This window comes from Poecile atricapillus, chromosome 4 (assembly GCF_030490865.1).
Source record: "Poecile atricapillus isolate bPoeAtr1 chromosome 4, bPoeAtr1.hap1, whole genome shotgun sequence".
Taxonomy (NCBI): Eukaryota; Metazoa; Chordata; class Aves; order Passeriformes; family Paridae; genus Poecile; species Poecile atricapillus.
The window spans coordinates 8,587,847-8,600,222 of NC_081252.1; the positions used below are offsets into that span (position 1 = coordinate 8,587,847).

Genomic DNA, 12,376 nt, shown 5'->3' on the forward strand with positions numbered 1-12,376 from the left:
TGAGAGCCAGAACAGGATCAGCCCCATGCTTTGGGCTTGAGCAGCATAGACTGAAGGCTGAAAAATAGAAGTTTCTCAAATAAGAAGGTAGAAGCCCCATAAGAGTTCCAGTTTTCAATCTCTTGGCTTTCCCTGTTTTCCACTGGAAATTGGCATAATTCCTTACTCATTGCAGTTCCATGGCAACAATGGACGTACCTGCAACACGTTCCAATGCATTTATTGCACAATATGAATACCAAAGCCATATAATTCTATTTAAAATATTAATTTCAAGGCTGGTGTGCCAGGGTCATTCTCTTGTGGTGGTGAAAGCACAAATACAAACCATAAACAATTATGAAAAAAGGCTTTAAGCCAGGATTTACAGCCAGACGCAAACACCATGGAGTCATATTTTGATGGGAAATGAATTCCAGAGTTTAATGGTAAAACGTGCTTCATCCCCTTGGGTGGGCATTTGGGACGTAGGATTCTTGCTTGGCTAAGCCTAGGGAGTAAATTCATGGAAAGAAAGAAATTTCTGCATTTGGATTATGGGGAATGAACCTGTCAGATAAATTACAAATGTGGCAAATTTCAAGACAAATTGTTTCAGCTAATATTTCCCCTATTTATGATAATATACTTCATGTCAGAAAAAAAGTAGAATAAGGGGGAGAATCAAATTGAATTACAGAATATTCAACTTGTACTAGATCTAACTTGTACAAGAAATAGGCTTAAAATAGGAATAAAAATAGATATATAATTCTTTAAAATGACCATTTATCTGTAGAATGAGCCTATTCTCTTATGTTCCAAGTGATTTTACAGAATTTTTTCTCTCTTAATTCACTTTTGTAGAACTCTTAGATTTTTTTTTATGCAAATACATTGGGATTTTTCTATTAAAATTTTCTCCAGTTAAGACTAAAGAATAGCAAAGAATTTCCAGTCCAATAAGCAATAGGAAGAATAAAATTTTGCCAAGAAGACAAAAATACTTTTGTTACAGAAAAAACATTTTGCAGCCCTGAAAGCTCTTAGAAGTTTAGCAGACTCTGAGCTGATAGAGAATAGTTAAAATGTGGTGCAACTCCCTAAGGACCAATGGTGCTATTCCAGTACTCAACACCCCACTAGAAGTTTAGGCTCGGGAATTTGAGACAGAACTCTTGAAATTGAGCTCCAGTCATTGCATGTTCCACCTCACATGTACCACCATAAAAAATAGTTTATTGGGCATAAAGCATACTGTGCTGGGACAAACACAAAAAGAACACCTGCCTTTGATGATTATGAGTAGATACTTAAAAAGAGAGGTGGGGCGGGGGGGGTGAAGGCAACACGTTATTTCAAATTGCTCCTAGCTTAATATTCTAACCTGACTTTCACCTTCCAAAAGTTATCCAGTATTTCAAGAGTATAGCTGGAAAGCCAGCCAAGCATCAGCTGAGATCTACCTGGCAGAACTGCATCTTCAACAGGTCTTCACAGTGAGATGTCCCACAGGTCAGTGTGGCATTAGGAATAACCTCACCCCAGTGCCAAGAAGAGAGCTCCATAAGGTGTATGATAGGGGTTAAATCATGCACTGTGACCATAGCAGAGAAACCACTTAAAACTTTCCCTCAAATCTGATGTAGCCAAAACATCTGCCTCTCACCCCATAAACGTCCCTACACTTCTGTTCCCTTTACGACAAAGGAATGGGCCTTTTAAGGCACATTTAACAGCCAGCAGCTGTTGGGCTGTCAAATGCCACATCTGGAGAAGCTGTGTGCTGTTAATGTGAGCAGAAACAATTATTCCTTAATACTTTTGTTTAATTTTAAGAATTACACAAATGACAACTAGAGGGGGGCATGTTCTTAATGGAAACACATCTGGTTTTCTCTGAAAAAAAGCCAAAAAAAAAGAAAAAAGAGGAGGGGACAGTGATTAAGTGAAGCTGCACCTATAATCCATCCCTGGTCAGTGAGGAGAAGGACAGCTACTGATATACAGGCACTCAGTGTCTCTCAGTGTTTGACTACTCCCCTCAGGAAATTTGCAACATGCAAGAAGACCATGGCTGTTTGGTTTGCATTCAGTGATGTTACCTATCACACGGTGCTGTTCCCTCTATGCCTGGGTATTCCCATCCCTTGGGAAGTGTCCATGCTGCTGCCTCACTCCTGCCCCCTATACAGCTCGTACATCAGGAAGAGAGCATCATGCCCCTTTCACTTGCATCTTCTACTTATTTATACCACCAAGACATTGATTGTCTTCCTGATGGATAGCATTTTATCTGCATTCAAACCTCAGGAAAGCAAATTAAATTATTTCCACCGACTTTCTCAGGTTTCGAATGAGCCGTGAGTTGCAGAGGCAGCAATGGGGCACTGTCACCCAGACTCACCCCCAAGGCCTCACGTGGCTGCATAGGGATCACCAGTGGAAAGGGAATTGATTCTTGTCATCAAAATACATCAGCTGGAAAGTTTGGCCAAGCAGAGCCACCAAGCAGCACGTGCTGCCTGAGCAGATGAATGCCCCCACTGAGGCATACATGCAGAAAGCTGTGGGGAGATGGCAGGAACATGCTAAAAGAACTGAAAAAGGACACAAAGTGAGGCAAATCTCGGTATTTTCAAGCGCTCACTCTTTTTCTGTGGAGATCAATGCCTAGAAAAGCTTGTGCCCCTTTCAGGGCACTTTCCTGGCCTCAGGGCATGCCTTTTTGGGATGGTATCCCTCCCACAGCCCCTTCTGGACTGGCTGCTTGCCCTGCAGATTCAGCTGAAGCCCCACAAGTCTGTTCAGGTCTTACATGTGCCTGTTCCTGTGGAAAGCTGTAATTCTGATGCACTGCAATTTCACAGAGCTGACATTTTTAACTGGTACTTGACAAAACTACTCTCTTTTCGAATCAGGCATCATCACAAGCAGCCCATTCTGCCTCCTACTTCAGCCTGGGCCAGGATGAGGATGCTTCATCAACACCCTGCTGAGCTGGGCTCACAACTGGGCTGAACCTTTGGAGGAAAATAAGTCCTTATTTGATTCATTTGAGTCTGTGTTGCCCACACAGAGCTGAAGTATTTGCAGTCATCTACTAACAGCACGAGCAGGACAGACAGATGAAAACCATTTGGAAATGCAGCCAGGAAATGTAACATACAGTAGCTGACAGGGGACAACCAGCTCTTTAAGTCAGGCCAGCTCCTTGCATGTTGTGGCTGCCAGGCAGCCTCAGTGAAAGGCAGAGGACGCTCAGTGCATTGTATTTAATACTCTCAGTACTATCAGTAGAACTAAGACTACCTTGTGAAACTGCAGCTGCCCAAAAATTTTTTAACAAATGAGTTTTTCCATGTAACATTAACACAGTACCTTTCCATCTCAACACACTGATGGGGGCACAGTTCCATGCAACCCTCTTCATCTTTCTTCTTCATTTTGAGCTCCTCACAGTGAATCTATTAGGAGCAGAGAAGAAAAAAAAAAAAAAAGGCATTTTTAAGGGGAAGTAAAAATATTAACAATTTAAGAAGAAAAAGTTAAGTATCCAATTACAATGAGAACAGATAACAGTGTCTTGTATTTCTATTTTATTCTTCATAAACTACAAATGGTTGACAAGCAAGCCAGGAATCTACTTCCCCCTTCCCAGCACCATCCTCTATTAAGTTCACCACTGTGTCAGGGACAGTTCTGCAAGGGCAGGAGCAACAACAATCTCTGGCTATGGTGACAAAAATCTACCCAAGGAACAAAGCTGCCACCAGTCGCAGGAACATTGGAAGAGTTGCAAAAAGGGCTTTTATTAATCATCCTAAAAGAATCAATTATTTTTCACACTCTAGAATTCAAGTGTGTCCTCACATTGTTCAAAAAATTCCTATGCTTCATGGAAGTGCCCAGTAAAACTACTGCTCCAAAATTAAGAGAATTTGAGTAATGTCTCTGATCTAAATCACTTTGAGAGTGTGAGGAGCCACATGTAAGTTATTGAGCATGAGTGTGTTGTTCAAGTACTCCACAAGCTCCTAACAAGATTCCCTCTTGTCAGGCAAGTTGCATTTCCAAAGGGACACAAATAAATCCCAAACCAAACTCCCAGAGAAAAAGGCTGCTACAGGGTAACAGAAAGCAGTCCACATTAAGATAATCCCTTGAAAATGGAGGTTTTGAATTAAAACTCCAAACATGAAAAAAAACAAGCACCACCTCGCCATCTCAAGTGGGAGAAGGGATTGTATGAAAAGTGAGCCAACATCACCTCATCCAGAGGAATCATTCTGCTCCTGTGCTGCAGGCTGGTGATGGCGCTGAGTATGTTTCCTAAGACACCTCTAGTTCCCCAGAAAAGGAGCCAGAAGCCTTACTCTTCTCTTTTGATCAAACAATATCATTATGGCATTTACTAGAACTGCAAATTGACAGGTTTCATAAGACCTATCTTAAGGACAGCAAGGTGACCACTGAAATGAAGTGGGGAGCCATCCAGAGCTAAATCTGCTATTTATAAGCAAATAAGTTTTCAATTACAACTCACTCTCTTTATTGGTAACATCAACTTAATGTGAAACCACAGCTGAACATTTTATAGAAACCATGCTGCTTCATGCTCTATGTACAGGGCAGAAATTTAAATGAAAGGTTGCCAGCAGAAGATCTGAGGTGTTTGGCATCCCTCCCCCTTCTTAATTCCAATTCCTGCAGGCATTTCACACGTTCTAAATGCATCTGGTAATCACTAATTACAAGGATCCTATTAAGAAAAAAAAAAGTCAATTCAGTTTCATGTGAAACTTGATTCCAGCTTGTCTCAAGTTTTATGAGTGTCTGTTTAATCATAACACAATCACACTGAAGTATGGAAAGCTGCATTTGATTGATTTCAATTGGAGCAGCAGACACTGGGGACTAATGAGGATTAAGCCTTATTTTGGAGTGTCTGAACTTGGCCTGCATGTGACTAACTTAAAAATATCAAATTTGAAAAACACTGACCTGGAATAAACACTCTCTTACTGCCACTGAAACAACAAAAACAAAAATAAAGCAAAATGACTAAAAGATATCAGAATGAAAAAACCCCAAAGCTGACCCAGAACATCACAGAATTCAGACTGCTACTCCAGCTGTAATTTGTCCCAATGAGCTTTGACATTTCACCAGTTTCAGATGTATTTACCAAGCTGGGCACAATACTGCAGCCCACATTAAAGGGATGCAGGTTAAATGTTACCGAAAATATGACACCCTGATGTCGGTAAGAGTCATGTAAGAAGCAAGCAACATTCTGAAAAACTGGAAAGGAAAAAAGTAGTGGTGAATGAACAAAAATATATTGATTTAGTTATTAGATGTGTTCTCTCCTGGTTGCGCAGTGTGAGCCAGATTTGGGGGCCCTGCTGAGGAGATCTCTGGGGCTGCAGTGCGGGCACTTTGGGTTTTCTGTGTCCCTGCTCTGCTGAGCCAGGGAAACAAAAAAAGGTGCTAAAAGCTGATAAAGTCCTACATCCCTGCATGGCCCAGCTGCACACCCAGGCAGCATAAACATGCATTTCTCCAGAAGCCCTGCTGCTCACGCTGCTGCGGTGGGGGACATTGTGCAGGTCTCCTGACTCTTAGTCATATGCAGATTTTGCAGCTAAAATCCAAATCTCCACTTGAGAACCTGAACAAAAAGAGACAACCCACTCGCTGTGCCCCCTGCAAGTGTTTGTTATTAGAACAACCAGAAGTTTTTACAACCATAATATGCAGTGTAATGCTGTAGGTTTTTATTAGATCTGGCAGACTGAAGCCAAGATGGATAAAATTCAGCTACTTCAAAGAATTAAGGCTCTGTAAAAGAGAGGGTTGTAATGGTCATGTAAAGGATTGCTCAGAATTACATAAATTTTCTGCTTTCTGTCAGGGCTTTTAAGAACAGGAACACCCTGAAGTAAAACAGAATCAGTTCTGCTCACAGATTTATGGGGTTTTGCAATAATTGGAAATGTTTGTTAAAAAGTGTGCAGAATTTCCTTGGTGCTCACCCACCAGCTCCAAGCCCTAAGTATTTCCTAAATACATCCAGAATAGGTCAAAAAGGCACTTTTTTGGCTGGAGTATTAATTTGCATTAAAAACAAGTTTCCCACATAGAAAAAACTTATTTGGAGGGGAAAAGAAACACATTGTTCAAGAAAGACAATGAGATTCACTAATTCTAATGAAATCTTAACTCTGAAATTGATTACAGCCAGAGAGGCACTCATCACACTGGTGTTTCAAAATATTTTCCAAAATGCTTTTCACAAACATTCTTATTGTAAATGTTAAATCCTGCACTGCTCTTGTCCCATTCTCTTTTTCTTTCCCCAAGTCTAGTTCTAGCTTAAGAGCATCTGATGTTAGCAAATCCTTGCTCATTTTACCCAAACTTGCTCAGTAATTCACTTGTATTTCATTTGTACCAAAGCAATATTTTGTGGGAATGCAACGTTGAATGAATGCCAGAAATGAGCCGGACTAATAATACAGAAAAAGGGACAGGAGATATTTGGTTTGGTTTTCCTGCCTAGGTCAACTCAATGGTTCAGTTTTACAGACCACCACCATCACCAGACACTGTCCCAGTAGAGAGAACAGAAAAGAAACAATGTACCAAATAAATTAAAGTACATGCTAACAAAATTCACATAAGGAATAAACCCACTCATAAATTACCTTTCCAGTAATACACATTTTTCTGTTGTGCAAGCTGCAGGGCCTGTCACAGCCAGGCTGAGTAAACTCACCTCATTTAAGCATTACCCATATTGCAAAACAGCTCCAAAACAAAGTGGAACAAACACCATCATGCATTTATCAATGCTGTTGATAAACAAGCCAGCAGGTTACACATTATTTGTGTGTATCTGTCGTGTAGGAGGAGTGGGAGGGAGAAATGCATTATTACAGTAAATGTGATCAAAATGGAAGAACAACCAGAGAAATAAAAGAGCATTTGGTGAAAGAGCCTAAGCAACACTCACTGAAACTAATCTAAAACTTAGGAATGAAATGGAAAGAAAGGAATGGAGCCTTCAAAAAGCCATCTCCCCCTACCTAGATATTCCCAGGTTCTCAGAGTAGCACCTGAACTAGCCACAACACTGCCTGCCCTTTGCTGAAAATGCAGCTTCATACACACAAATGCTGCCTAGAAAAAGCCACAAACAGCAAGATCTGTCAGCTGTCTCCTCTCCCTGTTACTTCCTGACAAAGTGCTGAAACTTCAATATACGACAGTTTCTAGCCAAAATTTTAAATCTGAAGCTTGATTTTAGCCAAAAATAAAGAGTAGATAGCTTCCTCTGTTCTGTCTTGCCCAATTTCATTTGGACAAAATGAAACTGGTACCTGCCCTGTGTGATGCAGGAAGATTGAATGCTGAATACCTTAAGCTGATCTCAATATTAAGTACAATTCCCCATGATTAAGGTAACAGTAGGTTTTGAGCAGTAATCCCCTCGAAGAATTTAATTCCCAAATGCCCTCCCCATGGAACTGTGATATCCACAACTTGATAAACAATGTGGGCTACAGTCCCCCATACCGGGTGTGTGAAAATGCTCCTCTTGACATATACAAATTCGTGTCAGTGGTGAGTGCAAAGCACTGCTTTAAACTACAGGACTTTATCCCAAATCAGTACAAGACTTGTTTCTTGAATTGAAAGGGAGATAAAACCAATTTACAGGCATGTTTCTCCCTTCTCCCAACCAGCAAATTTCCAAACATCTTGGGACTGAAAAACTCGACAAATTCTAAAAGTCAGAAGATGATTCGCACATGAGTATAAATCCCTTCTTCAAGCAGCAGTCAGTTGCACAAATGTCACCAAAAAGCCACCACAGTTGTGCTCAGCCTGGGGTGACACACATTTTACTTTTGGGCTTCCCATGACTCCACACAGGCATCTGCAGAAGCAAGTTTAAAGCACACGGACTCGTTTGAAAGGCCACAAAACAAGCTCAGTGCCAAAAATATCATGACCACACTTCCAACATGCAAAAGAGTCACATAAGAAGTGACCAGAGGAAGTTGCAAATATCATCTCACCAAGCTATCAAAGTCACACACAGCCTACCTCAAAACACCCTCAGTACTGCTGTTAAAAATGAGACTCCTCATTTTTAATACATTTAGAAGAAATCTTTTCTTCATGGCAAACGTTCAGTTCAGCTAAAGTCAATTAGTGTACAGAGGTTTGGATGCAAAGTCCATGATACTTTGAACACACTTACTGTACACAATTTCTGTGGAAGCAAATTATTAATAGAATATGAATTAATTTTTAAAAAACCATAAAAAGTGTTGATAAAATAAAGCCCTTAACAGTTAATATCTTTTCAATGCTATTTGCTCATTATCTGTGTCCAACTTTAATTTTGTCAACAAATTATTTGGAGGTGGATGAGATGGGAAGGAAGTATTTAGTTATTTGTTAAATGTCAACTGTAAATTATGCAGTAAAAAAAAAGGTATTTTATTATTATTCACTGCCAAAGCATGGATAGGAAGCTTTCCAAAAGATAAAATACAGACGTGAAAAGGAAAAATGCTGCAGGATAAAAGCAAGATTAATAACTATGACATTCACTGATAGCACCCAAAATGTGAGGTTTTTGCAGAACAATTTTTAATATAGATGTCTCTGCAGTGAAACTGTGATATCGTGACAAGAAAGGACAAAACTTTCTCGTACAATCCAAAGCAAGAGATAAAAGTTAGGATGCATCAAATCCATGACTTTGGAATCAAATCTCTGCAGTATAAGGAGGTAGAATATAAAAAAGTAACAGAAAGGAAATAGGTCCAAGTACAGGAGCCACGTGGCTGTAAAAAAAGGCGCAGGCAGCCCTTGAAAAGAAGGGAAGTTTAACAGCAAGAAGACAAGAAGGGTTGATTTAGAAGAGGAATGCAGCTCTGTTCTTTGTAAGATTCATGCCCTGCAAACAAGCTTTAAAATCCCAGGACAAAAAAAAATGAAGGCAAAAGAAGAGCCCACAGAAAGGTGGGAATAATCCAACCAGCCAGTTGCAAGAAATCACTGGCATTGCTTGGCTGGTAGGAACACCAGTCCTAAACAATTCAGAAGTGTATGTGGCTTTCCACACATTCCTGCACTCCCGCACTTCTGGATATGTGGCACTGCTGCTAGAAATTTGGACTCTGCCAGCAGCATAACACGATGTCCTGAGGATCCAGAACCAAGTCAAGGGAAGATGAGAACTTTTGCTTCACTTTGGGAGGGAGGTAGAACAGTCTAGAGCTCCTACAGCTGCCCCAGCACAAACAGGAATGTGCCCTCTGGCAGCAAACACCACCATCCCTGGAAAAAGGAGGTTGTGATACTGCAGCTCCAAGTATTCCTTACTCAAGGTTAGGATGCATCAAAACTTCTGAGGTGCAATTTTGATGCCAATTTACAGCCACAAGGCAAGCAAAATATCACACCTAGCCCATTCTCAAATGCTATGTGGGTGTAGAAAATAATTTGTAGTAGATTCCTAGTGACAGAACTACCTAAGGGAATTCTATGTCTGCTCCAGGCAGAGTCAGTAGCTCAGGGAACATCCCAAACTCCACAGAACAGATGAAACTGCCGAAGTTCTCAGCAGAAACCTTATCCAAAAACAGGGATTTTGGTCAAACCCAGCATAGGTGCACTGCATCTTTATATCACTAAATTTACCCCAAAATAAGAGTATCATATAGTCAGCAATATATATGGCAACATATCGTTTACTACTGCTGTTCTCTTCATTGTCCAAATTTATTCAGGAAAAGTAAATATAAGAACATTCCTATATAAAGTTCTAGATAAACATTAGGAAGAATTTTAAAAGCCACTTAGGAAAAAACAAAAAAAAAACCAAAAAACCACACCTTTAAAAGATCAGGTTTTGGATTTGAGGACTTTTTGGTAGATGAGTAGGGAAAAGAGGCACACGACTTCACTCTGAGGCTAGGAAGAGACCCACCAGTACAAATTTCCAGCGAATGCAGATGTTACTCACCATATTTAGGGAAGGTGTCCGTCTCTGTACTGCCGGGTTAGGACATCCCAGCCTCAAATAAAGGCTCTCTGAATCAAATGAGAACTAAGTGGTTTGGAGGCAAAAATGTATCTGTGTATATATATCTCAAGGTTTAACCCACACCCCAGGCTTAAGGGAAACCCCTTTCCTAAAGTCATTCTACCATTGAGAGCACATTCATCTCTCTCAAACAAACACAGCCCACACAGACCTACTTGAAAGCACTGCTTGTAAGAGACCACAGAGGATTCCCTCTCATTCTTCAGATTAGCACGGAACAGTGACACAACGCTTCACCCACGCACCAGCAAGAGCTGCTCTGTGGGAAAAGTGGTGGTCTAGCATGGTGGAAAAGCTGCATCAACTCAAATTGAATAGAACACAAATATCAATCTAGAAGCAGAATCATTTACTGTAAGGGGCGAAGAGATCAGGGGGCCATTTCTAGGAATGCATTTTAATTAGAATTTATTCTAAAGGTTTCCCTTACAGAATCAGTGCTCAGTTTGACCAGCTGCAGTCTCCTCATCAGCAGTGAGGAGGAGTGAGCATTCAGCTCTGCCCCTGACCAGAAACACCACCCTATCATATCTGATTTTCATTCTGAGGAAGAGGGTTTATAGAGGCAAAGGCTGCAGAAATGCCTCCCCTTCACCAGATAAGAAATGATGCAGCATTTTCAAGAATCTACTATTCATTTCAGGCTATAGCCCACTGCATACAGTTGATTAATCAAGTTTCACAGATGATAAAAATGAACATTATCATGCTGTCACCTAAAAGTGAAAGATTCACCATAGGTAAGCTCAGAAAAACACTCATCTGTGAGTCTAATTGTTGTATCGGTTTCGGTTTTGACGACAACAAAACCTGTGCAGTTCTGCACCAAGGACTAAAAGCCCTGCTGAGATTTTTAGGAGATTCCTGTTATAATGATTCCTTCTCATCACTCATGATCTAACTGCCCTGAGAGCATTCCCATCCTCTTAGCAGAAATATCTCAGCTGCTCAGGAGAGCAGGGCAAATCTTTTTCTGTCCAAGCACTTACACCCAGCTCCTCATGTACACACAGAGAACAGTCATTTGCGAAATCATGCTCAATTCACTGAAGGTTTGTTCAAACAAAACTATTCTGGAGGCATTTGCAGTTATAATAGAGGAAACAACAGACCAGGGTCAGGATCAGGAGTGGGAAACCAAGGTCCAGTTCTTTCTCCTGCCTTTCTCTGAAGGGAGTTTCACTGTGTTTGTACCTCCTGGATGACTGTTTTAACTGCTGGAGATGCAGGGTGATTTCTCCAGTATTTTGCAATAATAGTGTTCCACTCCATATGAGGCATTTACTGTCACTTTCTCATACAAAATGTTAATGACTTCAGTTTGATGGTTCACACATTTACCAACAAGAGTTCAGATTTACTGGCTGCCTGCTTAAAATAAATTCAAAAAAAAGCAACAGCATCAACATCTTCCACTTCTCAGAACAGCATCCTATACTCCCAGCTCCACATCAGCCACTTGTTCTTACCCTGATCCCTCGTTTAATTTTATATAAGAATTTATAAAAAGTTGAACAGCCTCAACAGGGGACGTTTGAAACCCAGCAAAGGCTCAGTAGCAAAGTGCTGGAGCAGTGTCATGGGAGACGAGTGACACATACTCAAATCCAAGCAGCAAAAGAAATCAAAGCCAAGAGGTAATCCTCTGAGGGGAAATGCTTTTCCCACTGGATGAATAAGAAGGGAATAGCATTAAATATTACTCAGCAATGCATTCACACAGAATACAGTGAATTTTGCCTTCTGTGTTTTTGCCTTTCACTGCACTCGAACACAGCTTTCACCTTTGGACTGACCAACATGCTTAATTGCAATGGGACTGAAAATAGCTCAGGGCACTGTCATTTTGTCATCATCTGTAAGCTCAACAATGATGGGACCAAATTAAAACTTTGTATATGTGTAGCTCCTGAGTTTATCATCCATCACCTGTTCAACCAAACCAATGTGATTTCTGCCAGGAATAGCTGCTTTTCTCCTCATGCAGGACAAGGCAAAGCCAGGACTGTTAAGGCTTTAAGGTCAGGTGCCCTCTTATGCCATCCCACGAGCTAAGAGAAGTGACCAAAGATGAGAATTGATTCTGGGAAGCATTCCCTGAATAAAATACAAAACACTTAAAAATATTTTAACTGGAGTCCTTCAGAGCCTGGACATTTCCTGTTCTGCTGGGCTACTCCAAGCACCAGCCATGCCCAAGGCAGGCACAGGCAGGGATGGGATGCTCCATCTGGGCAGAAGAGGTTAACAGGGCACAGCATCCTTCCT

The 12,376-nt window shown here is 40.9% G+C and overlaps 1 protein-coding gene and 1 long non-coding RNA gene across 4 annotated transcripts in view; one reads left to right on the top strand and one right to left on the bottom strand.

The window, feature by feature from the left end:
- The window catches only part of TNIP3 (TNFAIP3 interacting protein 3), a 48,995-nt gene that overhangs the window by 29,637 nt on the left and 6,982 nt on the right, over positions 1-12,376 (bottom strand). The window contains exons 2-3 of one of the 3 annotated variants that reach the window (XM_058838776.1): positions 4,984-5,009; positions 3,361-3,446 (exon numbers count right to left, since the gene is read on the bottom strand). In XM_058838776.1, coding sequence (XP_058694759.1) covers positions 3,361-3,446; positions 4,984-5,009 — 112 coding nt within the window. Of the gene's footprint in view, positions 1-3,360; positions 3,447-4,983; positions 5,010-10,263; positions 10,651-12,376 lie in introns of those variants that run through there. The other 2 variants (XM_058838778.1, XM_058838777.1) reach the window with 2 other exon arrangements.
- The window catches only part of LOC131579185 (uncharacterized), a 29,022-nt gene that overhangs the window by 4,719 nt on the left and 11,927 nt on the right, over positions 1-12,376 (top strand). The window lies entirely within an intron of this gene.